At 34.8% G+C, this 19,196-nt stretch overlaps 1 protein-coding gene across 9 annotated transcripts in view; it reads left to right on the top strand.

Annotated features, from left to right (window-relative positions):
* NUMB (NUMB endocytic adaptor protein) overlaps positions 1-19,196 on the top strand; it is a 157,450-nt gene that overhangs the window by 41,439 nt on the left and 96,815 nt on the right. For all 9 annotated transcript variants that reach the window (XM_032482323.1, XM_032482320.1, XM_032482317.1 and 6 more), the window contains one exon: positions 2,979-3,109. Coding sequence is in view for 7 of the 9 variants with exons in the window: in XM_032482320.1 (XP_032338211.1) it covers positions 2,979-3,109 (131 nt within the window). In the remaining 2 variants the exon portion in view is untranslated. The remainder of the gene's footprint in view (positions 1-2,978; positions 3,110-19,196) is intronic.

The raw sequence follows: 19,196 nt of genomic DNA, 5'->3' as shown, positions 1-19,196 counted from the left end.
CTTAAACTATCCTCATTCCTTTTTATTCTTTTTTCTTTTCTCTGTTCTGAAGTACTGATTTCCACTGATCTGTCTTCTAGCTCATTAATCCGTCCTTCTGCCCCATTTAGTCTATTCTGGGTTCCTTCTAGTGTATTGTTTATTTCAGTGATTTTATTCTTCAACTCTGTTTGGGTATTCTTTATATTTTCCAACTCTTTGCTAGAAACTTCACTCTGTGCATCTATACTCCTCTTGAGTTCTCTGAACATCTTGGCCATCATTACTTTAAACTCTTTCTCAGATAAATTACCTATCTCCTCATCACTTATTTCTTCTTACGGGATTTTGTGGCTTGGCCTGGGAGATACTCCTTTGCCACCTCATATTGTCTATCTTTCTATGTGTTTGTGGATTCCTTCTACAGGCTTTGAGATCATTGTTTTCTTATTTCTAGTATCTGCCCCTGGTGGGTGAGGCTGGACTTAGAGGCTTATGCAGGTTTCTTGGCAGGAGGAGCTGGTGCCTACTCACTGCTGGGTAAAGCTTGGTCCTGCACCTCTGGTGGGTAGGGCTGTGTCTAGAGGCCTTTGTGGCTCAGGGAGTCTGCTGATGTTCCCACCCTGTATGTTGTTCGGCCTGAGGCTTCCCTACAGGCTGTTGGGTGGGGCTAGGTCTTGATGCTAATGATCCATTCAAGATGTCAGCCTCCAGGAAAGCTTATGTAGATTAACACTCCCAGAATGTCCGCCACCAGCTTTTATGTCCCCTGAGTGAGCAGTAGCCGTCCCCCACATCCCCAGGAGACCATCCAAATCCAGCAGGCAGGTCTGGCCCAGGTTCCTATGAAATCACTGCCTTGTCCTTAGACCTGGTGCATGTGAGTTTCTGTGTAGGCTTCTCAAGCAAAAAAGTCTCCATGTCCCCCAGTCCCATGAGGCTCCCAGAGCCACTCCCCCCTGTCCTTCAAAACCAGATGTCCTGGGGTCTCCTTCTCTTCCCAATGCCAGGACCCGAGCTTGAGAGACTGACGTGGGGCTTAAAGCTCTCACTCCTGTGGGAGGGCCTCTGTGACTTAACAAATCTTCAGCTTGTGGGTCGCCCAACCCTGGGGTATGGGGCCCAATTATATTGTGAGCACGCCCCTCCTGCCGTCCTGCTGTGGTTCCTTTTTTGTGTTTCCAGTTGCAGAAGATCTTTTTTGCTAGGTTCCAGTCTTTTTTCGGTGGTTAGCATGCAATTGTGGTTTCACTGTAGTCTCAAGGAGAGGCAAGCTCGTGGTCCTACCACTCTGGCATCTTGACCGGAACCCTCTGATGTATTTTTTTTAATCTAAGCCCTATTGCTTAGTAGTTTTGTGATATTGAAAGTAACTTAACTGCTCTGTGCATCAATTTTTCTAGTTATAAAATGATAGTATTAACAGTCCATTTCATAAGAGGTGTTAGGATTAAGTGAGAAAATTAAAGTGGAAAATACTTACAAGAGTTTTTGGCAAATAGTAAGTGCTCAATAAATGTTAGCTGCTAGTAGTCTTTTTATTCAGGAACACTACTATTGCATTGTCTCTGGTGAATTTATTTTGCTTTTTAAAACAGGCATGCATATCCAGATTCCAATATGACAGGTTTGGACACTTAAAATGTACACTTAAAATTAGTTTTGAGTGAAAATCTTAAGAATTTTTACTTTCAGCTACTATCACTTTAATTCGTATAAAAGAAAAAAGCCATTCATTGTCTTTTTTTTCTAACAAGCTGTTTATTGATACTTATTATTTATAAGACATTGTACTAGGTGCTAGAAATATAAAATGGAGCAGCCTTGGTTGTGTCCTTCAGTTGTTTAGAGGTCAGTAGAGAAAGGTACCACTGAGTGTAAATTAGTGTTGTAAATAACCCCTTTTGTGCCAGATCATTAATAGATGATACATTTTAATTTTACCTTCTGGAAGGTGTATAAGCCGAACTTTTGAATGGATTGGCCCTTTATTTTTAGCATCTTATCTATTTACGATTCAGGGGTATCTGTAATCATTACTGTTTTGCATTACAGAAATTGAGGTTCAAAGAGTTAATTTTTCGTACACTATAAAACTTGCTCCAAAATCCTACTTAAGTTAAAAACTCAATTCATTCTACCTCCTCTATGTCGTAGGTGCAAAACCTCTATTGGAAGACTTAAACCATTGTATTTTATTTGAGGTTTATGTGTCTGTTTCCCTGTTAGTTTGGGACTTTTTTTTAGAGTAGAGTCTAGTCTTAAATATTCGTGGGGCCCCTCAAAAACTAGTAGAGGACTTGTTATGTATTAGGTACCTAATAAAAGTTGAGAAGTGAAAAATATGTAAAATGTTGGAAGTAAAAGGAATTTTAGACAGTAGAATTTCTAAAAAGAAAATTGAGATTGTTTACGTAGGGCTACAGCTTTTGATTTTGACTCTTTAGGTATTTAAAACACAACTACTAGTATCATATCATCTCATAAAAGAAGCCATTGTAACATCCAAAGAAGTGGGAAGGACAATTTATTGTAAGTATAGGTAGTAACTTTACACCGATTTTTTGGTGGTGGCTGGCATCTGTTCAAGAATTAGATTTCAGGAACTATTATCTAATACAGTCCTCTCCTTTTAGAAATAATGTATCTGAACCAGGGAAGTATCAGAGTTCTTACAGCAAGGCAGAATGATCACTGAGTTTAGAGCCTAGGTCTCCTGACTCTCAGCCCCAAATTTTGATCCTGCCACCTCAGTCTTTATCCCATGATGAGATCAAGGCACAGAGAATTTGTACCTTCCCTAAGATCATATAGCTATTAAGAAGTAGAGCTTGGACTTGAATCCATATTACCTGACTCCATTTTTAGTGAAACCTGTACATTCACTTCCATGTAATCTTACCCTACTCTATCAGCTCGCATTCAGTTGTAGAGATGGAAGTTAAAATGATTAAAAAGAGATGTCTATATTTAGCATTTTCTTTCCTTGAAAATTTCAGATTTGGGGCTTAAGCAACTTCTTCCAGGGAAGAGGCCCAGTGCAGCTGCTGTTGAACCCAAGATCTTGATTCACATCCATAGATTGGAATATTGCTGGACCAGCCATCCTCAGACTCCTCACTTAGGACAGGTAAGTGAAGGAGATAGTGAGGATAAGAAAAGTAGGATGAATGCTAACTTTCTTCCTTCCTGTTTCTTGTTAGATGCAAACAGTTGACAGCCTTTAAAAATTTAACCCTTTATTCTGGTAAAAACAAAGCATGTGAAATCTTAGGTGATTGGGCAAAATATTTTCTTGATTGTAAAAGATATGTCAAAATGTTAACAGTGGTGAAACTTAAGGTCATTAATTTTTTTTTCTCTTTCTCTCTTTGTATATTTTCCAAATTGTGTTTCTAAGCTTATGTTAGTGTTGTATAAGAAATTACCCAGACTTAGTGGTTTGAAACATAATCAGTCATTTAGTTTGCTCATGTATCTGCAATTTGGGCAAGGCTCTCTTGGTGGGGACAGCTTGTCTCTGTTAACATGTGGTGAGAGGTGGGGTTGCTGGAGGGGTGAGGGTGGCTCAATGGCTGGGAGCTAGTATCATCTGAAGGCTTGCTCACTCATGTGTCTGGTGGTTAATGATGGCTGTTGGCAGGGACCTTGGCCAGGACTTTAGGCCAGAACCTCTACACATGACCTCTCTTTTTGGTTGCATGGCTTCCTCACAACACGTGGCTGGGTTACAAGGGAGAGCATCCTAAGAGAGCAAGGTGAAATTGCACTACATGTTAGACTTTCGGAAGTCACATAGTGTTACTCTGCTCTCTTCTGTTGCTTGAGGTAGTGATAAATACATACACTGAGGTTCAGAGGAGGGTGGACATAGGCCTCACCACTTGAAAGGACGAGTATCAACATCAGATTATAAGATGCACACGGGATAGAATCTGCCATTGTAGCTATTTTTGGACTGTGTAATCTGCCACAATTTATATTACGTATAAGACAAAGAATATAATCATGGATGTAATAAATGAAAAAGAAGAATATTTTCAGGAAATTATGGTGTACGAGTAAGAATTTTTTTGTGCTCTTCTTGTCTACTACAGTCTGATATTGAAAATAAGATGTCTAAACAGAAATAAAATAAATTTTGAATTTTCTTTTGTATCAACAAAGCAGCATACTGCTATAATCAAAAGAGACAAAATTTATAAACAAGATGCAGAATAAGATTTGTAGTTTGGATTTTTTGTTTTTGAGAAAATGCTAGTTACTTTTGTTGAAAGTCTACTGGGTTTTTCCATTTTTTTTTGTTTATTTTAATAATTAAGAATTATTTGGGAAACTTTCCAACATAGTAGATTTGAGAAACTGGTGCCAGTATTATTATCATATGTGTCAAGTTTGTTTTGTCCGCTGATTCTTTTAAGGAAAACTATATAATCTTTTTCAGGATTGTACAATTTTACCTGCTTAATTTCTGGTAAATATTTAAAGTTTTTTTCAGTGGGACAAGGAAACTTGCCAAGTTATAGAATAGTTAGTTGTCTTATTGATCACACTTACTCATTAATTATATAAATTGTTGCATTTATATAATTATATAAATTATGTATGTCTGTGGCAGGTTTGAATATGGCAGATATTTAATTTCTGGATATAACAGGATAATCCTCTAAGCATTACGTGGGGGTGTTGGTTCATTCACTATAGCTGGGAAATAAGTTCTAGGGAGCAAGCATCTTGTTAATCTCTTAGACCCAGAAAGTTTTCTTGCTGTCTAGATGCTTTCCCATTCCTAGGTGATATATGTCATAATGAGCCTAATTCAGCTGAGTTGGTTCACTACTATTTCCCCACTACTCACAGGTAGATAGATATTCTACAATGGAAAATGAACCAGCTATTGTGACAGTAGAGGTAATTTCAGAAGTTTGCTCTCAACTGTGAATAATCAAAATTGACTGAATTTGTGAAACAATATATTTTAGTCCAAAAGATACAATAATTGAAAAGTTTTTTTTTTTTTTTTTTGCTTTTAAAAACAGGATGAGATGTTTTCCAGTAGAAATAGATTGGGTTCAATATCTTTTAATAACTTTTAATGGAAAAAAATATGAAAATGAATATAGGTATGTATATGCATGACTGGGATATTGTGCTGTACACTAGAGATAGACACATTGTAATTGACTTACTTCAATTAAAAAAATTAGTAGATTGAGAATAATGATTGTAGGTAGCATGAAATATTATATCTTAAATTACAAGAACAAAGTACATGCATGTGTTCAGGTACAAACATATATAAAATCTTCTAAGCAGTTAACTTGCCACGTATTTTGTTTTAAGCATTTTTTTAGCCCACTTTTGCCTTTAAGTAGTCTGAGTAGGTGAATTGCTGGTAACGTCTTTTCCAGGTTTATTGAATGCCTTGTCTTGCATCCTTTCCACAAGGCCTAAGAGGATTTAAAAAAAAGTGAGATACTGCTTTCTGACTGAAGCTAAAACAAACAAAAATAAAAACTCCTAAAACACCCTATAGAAATTGCAAATATGGTAGTGTTTAGTCTGTGTCACTTTATTCAATCCATGAAGGAGGTGAATGATGAGGTTCTCTTGTAAATATGTATGACTATGTAAATAGTCTTTTAAAATGCAAAAATAATTTTGAATAATTATGGAAGGCAGAAATATTCCTTTGGGGTTGGTGGTTCTCTTACTTTCCATTATTTTCCGTTGAAATTCTTTTTTCTAAAATTATAATGATTTTCAGTTGAAAATGGCATTCCATTCATGCTTATACATGTTTTTGGGAAAGCAGAAGTTGTGTGACCTTCCTGTGACCCTCCCTCCCCCAATTATTAAAAGGTATTGTACTTTTTATGTATGAAATGTTTAACAAAAGTTTTTAAAATTTGTGGTAAGGAAGTGATTGGCAGAGCATAAAATTGACCATATTAACCATTTGTGTATAGTTCAGTAGTATTAAGTACATTCACATTGTTGTGTAACCAATCTCCCAAACTCTAAGTCTTGTAAAACGGAAACTCTTTACCCATTGAACAACTCCCTATTCTCCACTTTGTCTAGCTCCTGGCAACCAGCATTCTACTTTCTGTATATGAATTTGACCATTCTAGGTACCTCATATAAGTGGAATCATATACTGTCTTTGTGACTGGCCTATTTGACTTAGCATCATGTCCTCTAGGATCATCCTTGTAGCATGTGTCAGAATTTCCTTCATTTTTAAGGCTGAATAATATTACATTGTCCTGTTTGTACCACATTTTGTGTATCCATTCATCCTTTAATGGACACTTGGGTTGCTTCCACCTTTTGGCTATTGTGAATAATGCTGCTGTGAACATTGGTGTACAAATATCTCTTTGAGCCTCTGCTTTTGATTCTTTTGGGTATATGGGAAGTGGAATTATGGTAATTTTGTTTAAATTTTGAGGAACTGCCATACTGTTTCTATAGTGGCTGCACCATTTTACATTCTCAGCAACAGTGCACAAGAGTTCCAGTTTCTTCACATCTTCACCAGCACTTGGTATTTTGTTTGTTTTTCAATAATAACCTTTCTAATGGGTGTGAGAGGTATCTTATTGTGGTTTTGATTTATATTTCTCTAGAGATTAGTGATGTTGAGCCATTTGAGCACTTTTTCATGTGATTGTTGGCCATTGTACAAATATAAATATTGTTGGCCGTTGTACAAATATAAGTATAGTTTCTTTGGAGAATGTCTGTTCAAGACCTTAGCCTATTTTCTAATCAAGTTCTTTGTTTTTTTGTTGTTGTATTATGGGAGCTCTGGGTACTAACTCAGTATCAGATATAAGATTGGGAAACATTTTCTCATCTTCTATAAGTTGCCATTTCACTCTGTTGATTGTTTCCTTTAATGAGTAGAAGTTTTTAGTTTTGATGTAGTCTAATTTATCTATTTTTACTTTTGATGCCTTTGTTTTTCATATCATATACAAGGAATTATTCCCAAATCAAATGTCATGAAGCTTTACCCAGTGTTTTCTTCTAAGAGTTTTATAGTTTTAAGCCTTTCATTTAAGTTTTTGATCTGTTTCCAGTTGTATATGGTGTAAGGTTGAGTTGATTTTTATTTTTTTAATGTAGTGTGAGGTAAGGGCTCAGCATCATTCTTTGCATGTGAATATCCAGTTGACCCAGTACCATTTATTGAAGAGACTGTGCTTTCCCTCATTGAATAGTCTTGGCATCCTTGTTGAAAATCAACTGACCATAGGTATATGGGTTTATTTCTGGACTCTCAATTCTATTCCATTAGTCTATCTGTCTTTCCTTATGTACTAGCACACTATTTTGATTATGGTAGCTTTGTAGTTAAGTTTTGAAATGAGGAAGTGTGAGTCTTCTAACTTTGTTATTCTTTTTCAAGATAGCTTGGCTGTTTGGGGCCTCTTGAGATACTGTATGAATTTTAAGATTGGCTTTTCTTTTTCTGCAGAAAAAGACTATTGGAATTTTGGTAGGGATTGCATTGAATTTGCTTTGGGTAGTATTGCTTTGGGTAGGCTTGCTTTGGGTAGTATTGCCATTTTAACAATATTAAGTTTTCAATCCATGAACATGAAATGTCTTACAATTATTTAGGTCTTTAATGTCTTTCAGTAATGCTTTGCAGTTTTCAGTGTGGAAGTCTTGGTTAAATTTATTGCTAGGAATTTTATTCTTATGGGTGCTGTTGCAAGTGGCATTGTTTTCTTAGTTGCCTTTTTGGATATTTTATTGCTAGTACAGTTGACCCTTGAAAAACATGGGTTCGAACTGTGAGGATCTATTTATACATGGATTTTTTTTTTCAATAAACATGTATTATAATATGAGATCTAAGGTTGGTTGAATCTGTGGATGCAGAACCTTGAGCAGGGAAGAACCTTGAATGTGGAGGGCAGACTAAAGCTTTACATGGATTTTCAACTGCATGGAGGATCAGTACCCCTAACCTCCATGTTGTTCGGGGGTCAACTGTATACAGAAACACAACTTACTTTGTATATTGACCTTGTACCCTGAAAACTTTAATGATTTTTTTTTTATTAGCTCTTGTATTTTTGTGTGTGTTTCTCTGGGTGTGTATTCTTTGGGATTTTCTATATATGGGATCATGACATTTGAGAATATAGATAGTTTTACCTCTTCCTTTCCAATTTGGATTCCTTCTATTTCTTTTTCTTGCTTAATTCTCTAACTAGAATGTCTAGTATAGTATTGAATAGGACATTCTTTTTTAATGCTTAACGGTTCACAGTGTTTAATAGAGCTAGGCTGTTTTCTTCATTTTGCCAAGGAGGTCTTGCCTTTTGACACATATGATGATGTTTCACCATATTATGTGTAATATATGTAGAATACCAACCTTTCTTTTTTATCAGTTCAGAAATTTAAAAAAAAATCAGTAAATTAGAAATTCTGCATATTACAATAACTTAATCATTCATGACAGGGCCATTTTTGTAAGATAGCAGTAGAGATATAAATTTGTATTGATTTTAACCTAATTATAATATTTTTTTAAATGTTAGCTTCTGAGTTTGGAATTTGTATTAATTACAAGTTACTTTTAAAAATTGAGCAGTCTGTGTCAGAGGACTGACAGTAAAAACTTCGTGATATGGGTCTCTGTTTATAAGGGCACAGATTTTATGTTAATCAGTAAACATTAACATTAGATAGTGACCTAAGGATAATAGAAATGAACAGGTGAGGAAAATTATTGAGGTCTAATTGGAAGGAAGTCCATTAATGAATGGAGATATTTTGCTGGATGTTTCTCTTTTCTCTTCTGGTTATGGAGGAGAAAACTTATCCATTAACTCTGAATCTCATATAACGATAAACTTAAATTTACAAGAGAGGCCTAAAAGCCTTTTCTGACTATAGCAGAAGGAAGTCAGAGGAATCCCTTCCATTGGGATATTTTAATCTTTAGAAAAGGGAGGCTTGAGAATTTTGACATCTTTAAATCTCTTGAGAATCTTAAAACTGGATAAACATCAGGAAAGTCCAGTTCTGGCAGTGGTTAAAGGTAAATTAGAAGACTCAGTGCTTAATAAAACCAGGTTAGAATGAGCAGTGAGGGATGAGTTAAGGAATAAGAGTATTTTGATATTGGTATTTCTTTAAATTGTATCTCATCCTTTTGAAGATGTTAATACTAGTTAAAATTTATTTAAAATTTTGTTTCACAGAAAAACATGATCAAATGAAAAATGTGTTATTTTCTGAGTATATTAACCATATAAGAAAAACCTGGTTATTCGTATCATAAAACTGCACCATTTTCCAACAAGTTGCAGTTTGCCTGATATGTGACACATTGATTAAGAAAAAAATAAAGGAGAATAGAGGCTTGAACACCTTGCAGAGTTGTCTATAGAGTGATGACGAGGCCGTAAGAAAGAATTTCCCAGAGTATAGGGTACTGTATTGAAATTAACTCTTATGTCAGAGCAAAACTGAGGTGGTATTGATCGAGTCTGGTCTTTGGAATTTTAAAATTAATAAGAATATTGTTGTTATATTTTATTAGTATAATATGTACCTGCTAAACATGGAATCTCAGAATGATTTTTGTGGTGGATAATTTAATAATCTTACTTCAAGAAGTCCTTTTCTTAGCATTCTTACTGTCACAGTCTTACATTTAGGTCTCCATACTGTCTTTCAACTGTCAAATAGGCTCCCTTACCAGCCTTTTTACTTCCAGCTTTGTTTTCTAGACTATTAGGAACTTACTTTGCATAGATATGTGCATTAAGCTTTTCACGTTATTTTTTGTTTTTAGGCAAATTATTGACAAATACAGGCATAATCTCATTTAATTGTACTTCACAGATGCTATTTTTTGTTGTTGCAAATCGAAGGTTTGTGGCAACTGTGCATGGAGCAACAGTATTGGCCCTATTTTTCCAACAGCATTCGCTCACTTTATGTCTCTGTGTCATATTTTGGTAGTTCTCACAATATTTTAAACATTTTTGTTTTTATTATATTTGTTACGGTATTTTGTGATCAGTGATCTTTGGTGTTACTGTTGCAAAAAGATTATGACTCACTGAAGGCTCAGATGATAGCATTTTTTAGCAGTATAGTATTTTTAAATTAAATTACATTTACAATTAAATATATTGTTTTCATAGACATAATGCTATTATTTTACACTTTAAATATTTACACTAAAATATAGTGTAAACATAACTTTTTTCTAGTCTGAGATATAATTGACATACAGCACTGTATAAGTTAAAAGTGTACAGCATAATGATTTGACTTATGTACATCATGAAATGATTATCATAAGTTTAGTGGACATCCATTATCTCATACAGATACAAAACTAAAGAAATACAAAAATGTTTTTTTCTTTTGATGAGAACTCAGGATTTACTCTTAACAGCTTTCATTTATAACATACAGTAATGTTCATTACACTTACCTTGTACTTTACATCTCTAGTACTTATTTATCTTATGCTGCAAGTTTGTACCTTTTGACTGCCTTCATCCAGTTCCTTCCCTCCACTCACTCCCCCGCCCCACCTCTGGTAACCGCAGTTCTCATCTTTTTTTCTGAGTTTGTTTATTTTTGAAGTATAATTGACCTTCAACACTATGTTGGTTCCTGTTATACAACATGGTGATTTGATATTACTGTGCATTTCAAAATGACCACCACAGTAAGTCTGTGATACGTAACCATACAAAGTTATGGACTATATTCCCTACACTGTATATTTCATACCCATGACTCACTTATTTTATGACTGGAAGTTTGTACCTCAGTCTCCCTCACCTGTTTCTTTCCTCCCTTCCCCTCTCCCCTCTGGCAACCACCTGTTTGTTCTATCTGTAGCTCTGTTTCTGTTCTGTTATGTTTGTTCATTTGTTCCACACATAATAAACATAACTTTTATATGCACTGGAAAACCAAAAAATTTGACTTGCTTTATTGCAATATTTGTTTTATTGCAGTGGAGTCTAGAACCAAACCTGCATTATCTGCAAGGTATGCCTATAATTTATGTACCACAAAATTCAGTTGTTGTAAGTATACAGATCAGTGATTTTTAGTAAATTTACAAAGTTGTATGACCATCACCACAATTCAGTTTTAGAATACTATCATTACCCACCTCCAAATTTCTTGTGTGCTTGTTCCTACCCCCAGCCTCAGGTAATCACTAATCTACTTTCTGTCTCTCAAAATTTGCTTTTTCTGGAGATTTCATATAAATGGAATCATACAATATGTGATCTTGTGTCTGGCCTCTTTCACTTAGCTTAATGTTTTTGAGGCTCATCCACATTGTAGGATGTATCAATCAGCATTATTCCTTTTTATTGTTGAATAGTATTCCATTGTATGGATATACCCACATTTAAAAAATTTATTTATCAGTTGATGGACATTTGAATTGTTTCTACTTTTTGACTATTATTATATTTATATTGCTGTATTTATCATCTCATCCTTTAAATGTCTTATGTGTTTAATGTAATATGTGACTATAGTAATGTCTAGATGTAGTATAAATAGACATACATTGAGGGATATGCTCAAAATTTTTTAGTTTGGGGTACTGGATCAAAAAAGTTTGGGGGGACAGTATAGCTCAGTGGTATAGAGTGCATGCTTAGCATACAGGAGGTCCTGGGGTTCAATCCTCAGTACCTCCATTAAACAAACAAGCAAATGAACCTAATTACCCACCCCCAAAAATAAAAATGATAACAAAAAGTAATAACTATCAAAGCCACAATGAGATGCCTCTTCACTCCCACCAGGATGGCTGTAATAAAAAAGGACGGAAAATAGCAAGTGTTAGAAATTGAAACCCCTGTATATTAAAAAAAAAAAAAAAAAAGAGTTTGGAGGTTACTATTCTAGAGAAGAGTCAGAAAACCGAAAGTATCCTAGGTCACAGGTCTCCTTGTACCACTCATAATCATATTCTACTACTTGTGAAATAGATTTCTAAGTGTGGTGTTTAAGGAACTCTAACTTATGAACCTAAACTTACCAGCTTTCTAGGTACCACTTTAGCTTTACAGCTCAGTGCTTCCTTTTAGATTATTCTCACCAAATTCCTTGTAATTCCTTCAAAATGTTCTGCCTTTGAGCTTTTGCCAACTATTCCCTTTGCCTGGAATACTGTTTCCTGCCCACTGCCCTCCTCGGGGTACTATGATACATTTTTCAAGATGCAGCTAAATCACTTCTCTGAATTACTCCCTGGCTTATCCAAGTCAATTTAACCACTTATCCTCTGTGATACCTTTGTATCTAGTATGTACCTTTATTATAGCAACTCTAAAACTAAATTGCAGTTATTCATTAGTGTATCTGCATCCTTCACTGGATTGCTACCTCCTTGAGGACAAGAAATAGACCTGTTTGAATAAATGAATGGGTTGTAGCCTTGTGGGTGAGACGCTTGCATGACCCTGAGAGTGAGTTCCTTCTTAAATTTTATACTCTAGGCACCTCACTTGCCTCATCCTATTTAGACCCTGCTTGCACCTAATAAAGGTAGACTAGATTCCCCATACTTGTAATGAGACCTGATGAGCTTTAGATTGTCTTTCGATTGGCCGTGCTGCCTTCTATTTTTAATACCTGGTGTTATAGGAAAAAAAAACCTTCATTGAGAGATGTATAATATAATTTAGACTGAAAATTAAAGATCAGTTTCCTTGATTTTTCTTGTATCACACACTGCATACTGTATTCGGTACATAATAGGAGTGTATTAAATTAAAGTTTGGTAAATGTAATAGCAATAATAATAGCAAACAGTGATTGAGCTTTTACTGTGTGCCAAGTACTGCTCTACATCCTTTCCATGTATTAACTCATTTAATCCTCATAGCAAGTTTATAAGTTTATAATTGTTATCCTCACATGGCAGCTGAGGAATCTGAAGCTCAAATATCCCCATATGTAAAGGAGATACAGTTTGAACCCAAACAAAATCTGGCTCTGGAGACATCCCACTTGACCACTCTTATGCAGTAGAACATAGGAGGAGGCTTAATTTTTCATATAAGGCGATTTTTAAATTTATTTATTTAAAAAATTTTTTTGAAGTATAGTTGATTTACAATGTTAGTTTCAGGTGTACAACAAAGCGATTTAGTTATATATATATATATTCAGATTATTTTTCATTATAGGTTACTATAAGATATTGACTATAGTTCCCTATGCTATAAAGTAAATCTGTTTCACTTTTTGTGAAAAATAATGATTTATCATTATATAGATTATGTAGATTTTGATTCTTAAACAAAACTAATAAACAGAAACTGAAAGTTCTGAAGTATCTCAAAGTTCTTTAATTCATTACATTTTGTTTCAAAGATCTTTTCATAGTTGAAGTTCCATTCAACAGATTTATTAATCAGTGAAGATGTTGAATTATATAGGTAAGAGATGACAGTCGAACTTTATGGTCCTAAAGAATTTTAAATCGATTAGAGGAGATGAAACTTGTAGTAACTATAAAAAAGAAATTCCGTTTCTTACTGTAGATGCCAGATTTCAGTGCTACTTACACAACTTTTTGAGCTCATAGGTGAAAAGTGTTCTTTCTGACTTGCTTCATGGATAGATACGGCATTTGAGCTGTGTCTTGAAGGTTAGGTAAGGTTTTAGGTAAGTTGAACTCTGAAAAGAGGTCAGTCTATATAGAAGGGTTGGTTAAAGATGAAGAAGAAGAATGCTAGGTACCTCCTTGTTCATTAAATGAGATGAATGGTTTTTGAGTTCTTTTCATTCTTTTTTTCCTTTTTTTATACTGGACATATTTCAGTAGTTTGATTTTTTTTTTTTTAAAAACACTAAAATAGGAGCGAGAGAAAAAGAATATTTAAAAGCCATTGAAATCTTATCCATAACTTTTGGTTATTTTGTTTTTCAGTTTTAAAATTTCTATTTGTTCTTCTTTATACCTTCTGTGTTTTTTTGTTTTTTGTTTTTTGTTTTTTTGCTGATGATTTCTAATTTAATATTTAAGAGTATTTGATGTTAATTTGAGCATTTTTAAAGTCCTTGTGAGATAATTCCAATATCTAAGACCATATCTTCATTGGTCTTGTCTTCCCATGTGAGCTAAGATTTTTGTGGTTTTTCTTACGCTGAGCAATTTTGATTTATATTCTGGGCATTCTGAATATTGTGTTAAGATTCTAGGTTTTATTTAAATTCTTCGGAAATGTTGGTATTTTTTTACTTTAGCGTTTGTAGGTTATAGTTCCAATGTCTGTTCAGTTTTCAGGGCTTTGTCAGTGCTTTTTAGATCTGTCCCATGTGTGTTCCACTCAGTGGCCAGTCTGGGATCTGGGTGGAAGTCTGCTCATTTTCTCAGTTTTCAAAGTTTCATTATGTTAATTAGCATCAAATGCATACTGACACAGGTTGAAGGTGAGCTCAGGAGTTCGTAAACAACTTTAATAGAGTTACTTTCCTGAGAACAAAAGAGAAGGGAAAAAAACCAATATAGAGTTTGGCCTGCCAGGTTGGAGAGAGGGGCTTCATTTAATGGAGAGGTGTATCCCTCAGAATTTTTGCTTCTAGGTGTTTTCCATTCCCAGATGCTCTTAATATTTTTGCTGTTGCATCCACCACAGAAGATGTAGGGCCTGGGACATGAGAATATGGAGAGAAAGGAGAATGGAAAAATACCCAGGTGATTTCTCACACATCCTTTGAGCTTTAAGAGTTATCTTTTCTGGCCTTGAAGGAGAGTTTCTCATGTATCTCTCTGCTTGCACCACAGTGCTCACTTCTGGGTTTTGGGTTGTGTTGAATTCAGGCTGGGGGATACTAGAGGGGAAAAATGGTAAACTTACAGCAAGTTTGGTGATGCTTTGAATTCTGGTACTCTTCCCAGATCTACCTGTAATATTTAGATTTCAGAGTTTTAAAATAGCTGTTCATGCATTCTGTCCAGGTTTTACAGTTTAGTTCAGTGGAAGATAAAGGAAGGTGTGTGTTTATGCCAAACTGGAAATCTTCCCAACATTTTTTTTAAATTTTATTTCAGTACAAATTTACATTCATGGGAAGTTGTAAAAAGAGAGAGGTCCTAGTTTCTCCCGGTAGTTACATCTTACATAGGTGTAACACAATATCTAAACTGGGAAATTAACATTAACACCAACTTTTTATTATAAAACATTCAAATGTGTAAGAATGGTGAACATCTGTATGTCTCCCACTGATAATTCAATAACTTAAATATGTTGCCCTGCTTGTTTTATATATATTCTAATATGTATGCATTCTCTTTTCTGTGAACCACTTGAAAGTTGGGGGCATTAAATAGTTCACCCTTAAATACTCAAGTGTAAATCTTCTAAGAAAAAGAATATTATACTTCAAGAAACATTTAATAAAAGGAAATTATTTTCCTATATAACTCCAATACCATTATCATACCTAAGAATATTAACAGTGTGAGTTTTTTTAGATTATAGTCTTAGTGTTCCAGAGCTTTTGTTTTGACTCTTGAAGGCTTAAGTTACTGTTCAAGGGGATGATACACCCTTGGTGATTATTTTAAGAGTCTGGGCTCTTAAAGTGTGTACAATTCAGAGCTATAGAGTTTCCTGATTCTGTATTCTTGTTCTGTGTCAGTCTTCCCTCAGCTCAGACTTCCTGCAGTTCTCTGAGAAGATACTCATAAAAATAGTCTATATCAGGAGTTTATAAGTTTGTTAGGCTAATTTAGGACTAGCACGTAACCTTATTTTTAAATCATTAGCCAGGACATTATAGTTAAAGTCGTAGAGTTTCTGATATGGTGATATGTAAGGATTATATACGCTGTAATTGAAGATCTGACTGCAAGGCTTAAAGAGAAGTTTGTTTTTCTTATGTAAGTCTAGAAGTAGGCTTTTGCTCATGTTTCAGTGATTCAACAATGTTGGGACCAATATCTTTGTGATTTGTTTGGTCTTCATGGTGCTAAGATAATTGCTTGCAGCTCCAGCCTTCCACCCATAGTTAAGGAGGAAAGCTAAAGATCCAGGCCAAGTGAAAGCTTTCCTAGAAGTGACTTCCTTAGAAGCACTTCTGATGTCTCATGGGCCAAAATTAGGAGCCCAAATGGACATCTCTAACTGTAGTTAGCCTTTTGGCCTCTACAGTGAGCGGCAAGGAAGGAGGAAGGATTTGAGAATGGCCTTTTGTGTAGCCAGTTAACAGCATCTGTCACAATTATATGATCACATTCATTTTGCTTTAGAAATATATTAGTTTTATCAGTATGATGTTCAACACATAGGTGCTTTGTAATTATACAGTAACATCTTACTGGTTACTGTGGGAAACAGAAAGAAACAAAATGGATTTAAATTTAGGTGTGAAGGTGAGCTTTTGGTTATGCAAGGTGAAGCTTGGCTTGAATTTTGGGACTTTGAGCATTATTGAATTTATGAGTGTCTGTTTTCTCATCTGAAATATCTGGCTTCTAGGGTAATTGTGAAGTGTGAAGGAGATAGTTTATGTAAATTACCTAATACAGGGCCTGCTGCATTGGAGGCGCTCTGGTAGGAGATATTATTATAGTTTTTGGTGGGTGGGCAGTATGGTAGAGTGGAAGAGCATGGACTTTATAGTGGACAGACTTGATTTGATTCCTATTTTCACTGCACACTAGATGTATGTTCTCAGGCAAATCAGTTAATCTCTCTCAGATAGTTTATCAATGTGCAGTGTTTATCAGAATTGTTAGAAGGATTGTTGATTTTATACACACATACATTCACACGCAGTGTAGCTCCATGTAGATTCTCAGTAAAAAGCATCTGTTCCTGTTGTTTTTAGTTATTATTTCTGTACTTTGGGATCCACATAATGGGGGAATCAGTCATTGACTTTACTTTAGAAATTTGTGAAGTCTATTTTATAAGATTCACTTCTGTTCAGAAAAATTGGTCGGCTACAAAAACTGGACACTGTTACTGTGGGAAACAAAAAAAGGCTTTTAAATTTAGTTCTGAAGGTGAGCTTTTTGGTTATGCAAAATAAAACTGGCTTGAGTTTGGGGACATTGGTATAATGGTGGTGTGCTAGGAATCTCATTTATTGTTTTTTGCTCAACATGGTTTTAAGACTTAAACATATATGTAAATCTAGTTTATACCAGCTGACTGTTGTATCATATTACATTTTATATGCATTTTTTTCATTTTACTTATGCATTTCTTTAATAATGGATTTCTAGGTGTGGCTTGAAAATTGCTAACACAAATAGTACTGCTATGAACTTCCATATACATATCCCTTATTGGCTTGTGCAAAGGTTTCTCTGTAGTATATACTGAAGAAAGGAATTCTGACTTGTGGTCCATACACATATTTAATTTCATTAAATACTGCCAGAATAGTTGCCCAGTTTATGCTCCCAACTGCAGTGTTAGGATTCCCATTTCCTTAAATGCTCACTGGTATTTGGTCTTATCCATGTGTTTAGTCTTGTCAATCTGATGGGAATAAAGTGGTATTTCATTTTAATTTACATTTCAGTGATTGAGAGTGAGATTGGGCATCTCTTTATTTACTTTGATACCATTTTTGTCTCCCCTACATACTGACTAAAAAGTTACCCAAGTAATACTTATTAGTTGTAGATATTTTTTTAAAATAGAAGTAGAAAAATATAAAAAGTTCATCTCTAGTACCCTAATCCAGAGGTAACTGCTAATAACATTGGCTATATCTTTCTGGTCTTTAAATATTCATACACATACACAGATAGGTATTTTTGTTTATTAGTAGGATCATATACACAGTTTCATAACTTACATTTTTCACTTCACAATAATTTATGACCATTTTTCCATGTTGTTGGAAATTTTTGTACATCATCATGTAATAGGTGCATATCATTCCATTTTATGGCTTTAAGTTATTTAATCTAGTAGGACATTTATGCTGTTTTTGGTTTTTCTCTCATTAACAGTACTATGGTGAACTGTTAATCAAGCCTGTATTTTGATAATGCAGGGCTAGAGGTGTTATGCTTTTGCTCCCTATGTGAAACTGGGTTTATAGCAAATTGCAGACTGTTTTAGTCTATTTTCTGCTTAGATTCTAGGGCAGCTGTTAACACTTCACTTTATAAAGACAACATTTAGCCCTTGATGTTCCAGGGTTAGAGTTCAAAGATTTCTCAGTTTTGCCCTATCCTTCTCTCTTATTTTTCACTCTGGGAAGGCCAGGTTAGCATAGAAGGATGGTGCAAGAGTAGACTTAGACCTGCATTTCAATATCACTGTCCCCTCTGATAGAGAGGCTCAGTTTCAACTATGACAAAGCTCTAAATTGATAACTTCATTTTATTTTCCAAAAATGTTAATAGCTTTTTATTTTAAAAGTAAGAATATTCAATGTGAAACAATTAAGAAAATATAGAAAACCATGAAGAAAATAAAATTCCTATAATCCTACTTAAAGATAATCTGCTTATTATCATTTTACCTTATATCTTTTTTTATGTTTTTCTTAATTATTTACTTACCAAAGCCAATAATTAAGGAATTATGTAAGCTCAAATCATTGGTAACTTGATATTAGCTAGGGGGTGGGGGTGGGTGGATAGTTACACCAAGGAAGTTGGCAAATGCTACAAATCAGGGCTTCCTCCTCCCTGCCCAATTCCATCCAGAGCCAGTTTATCAGCATACTACAATGTATATACATTATATCAATAAATATAGATCTTCATTTTTAATGGCTTCATATAAGTCCATTGTATAGATCAGTGGTTCTCAATGTGGTCCTTGGAGCAGCAGTAACAGTGTTACCTGGGGATTAGTTAGAAATCCGAATTTTTGACCCAGACCTACAGAATCAGAAACTCTTCTACTGGGGCCCAGCAGTCTGTGGTCTTTCACACTCTTTAGGTGATTCTGATGCATGCTAAAGCTTGAGAACCACTGGTATGTATAGACGTGCTATAAATTATCTGATTGGTCTGATGATTTCTGTATGATAAATTCCTAGGTATATGCTCATTTAAAGTCTTTGGATGCATATTGCCAAATTATATTCTAAAAACGGTATACTAGTTTCTATTCCCACCTGAACTCTACATCAAACACTACTTTAAAATGTATGCAGATTTGCTTGCTGCAAAAGTTGCTACTAATGGTGCCAAACTGTTAAAAGGG

The sequence above is a fragment of the Camelus ferus genome, chromosome 6 (assembly GCF_009834535.1).
Source record: "Camelus ferus isolate YT-003-E chromosome 6, BCGSAC_Cfer_1.0, whole genome shotgun sequence".
Lineage (NCBI taxonomy): Eukaryota > Metazoa > Chordata > Mammalia > Artiodactyla > Camelidae > Camelus > Camelus ferus.
The sequence above is the reverse complement of the archived record's forward strand: the minus strand, read 5'-3'. Positions and strand labels throughout refer to the sequence as shown.